This window comes from Branchiostoma floridae, chromosome 5, assembly GCF_000003815.2.
Source record: "Branchiostoma floridae strain S238N-H82 chromosome 5, Bfl_VNyyK, whole genome shotgun sequence".
Lineage (NCBI taxonomy): Eukaryota > Metazoa > Chordata > Leptocardii > Amphioxiformes > Branchiostomatidae > Branchiostoma > Branchiostoma floridae.
Window position 1 is genome coordinate 1 of NC_049983.1, and position 1,014 is coordinate 1,014.

The window sequence follows — 1,014 nt, forward strand, 5'->3', positions numbered from 1 at the left end:
TGTTGCTATTATATGTTTCTCTCAAATAAATCATTTGTCTACTTATATCCGATTAATCTGTTGTCCACAAACAGCAGTCAATCACCGAAAACATAAGTATGCAGTATATTTTTCATGACCCTGTATGAAACCGTACGAATCTGTATCCCTGTTGACTTCGTCGTGTTACCATCAGAAGGCATCAGAATGGGTAGTACTTGTGCTTGACATAGCTGTAAAAAGACAATAATGATGGTCAATTTCAATGAATTTTTCATCCCATGTCATATTTGTCCCTAATATTTCATTGCAATTGTAATAACTAGAGTACCTTTCAGAGTAGGTCTGAGGTGAAACAGATTGTTGCCCAGAAATATATGGTACTATTGTCGTCATACCCACGAGGTATCTGTATAATTTGTCTGTTTTAACCACCCCAGCAGGTTTTCTTTTTCACACTTTACAGGCATGATGTTATACTAGTATCGCATATCCTATATACAATATATAATATAAGAAAAAGATATTCTGTAGAATTTGCAGCAAATATGTTGTTTTAATCCAATGTTTTTATCATCATCTAAAGGAAAAACAACTTACAGCTTGGCTCCTACGAGGCGCAACTTCCGGTCCAGCTGACCGAGTGACGTCAGATCCTCCTTAGAAAGGCTGAAGTCCATGATCTTCAATATGCAAATAAAGAAGAAATCAACGTCATGAACCACACAGAAGTATGTTTGACAAAATATTAGCCTTTAGTTTGCCCATGATCACTCCTGCAAGAAATTTGTCAAAATAAACAAATTCATTCCAACGATCTGAAACTTTTAATTCGATAATCGATCGACTGTGCGGCATTCCAAAAATGATCCGATTTTGCCTACACTTCTACTTGTTTAAAAACATAACAAGTTAAAGGGAGCTTCATGTTTGATTAGCAGATGAGCGGACTGCCCGAGATGATTATAACATGTTGGCGTAACATGGAGAGAATAAAGTTATGACTACATGTAACAAGTGGAGCATGCAGTCAGT

The 1,014-nt window shown here is 36.4% G+C and overlaps 1 protein-coding gene across 1 annotated transcript; it reads right to left on the reverse strand.

Annotated features, from left to right (window-relative positions):
* Positions 1–16: 16 nt before the first annotated feature.
* Positions 17–662, reverse strand: LOC118416539 (1,5-anhydro-D-fructose reductase-like; the record flags this gene model as incomplete). Its single annotated transcript, XM_035821669.1, is given in 2 exon segments — positions 17–212; positions 580–662. Coding segments are annotated over 2 exon segments (114 nt in total), but the record flags the coding sequence as incomplete, so codon positions are not given.
* Between the last annotated feature and the right edge of the window lie 352 nt (positions 663–1,014).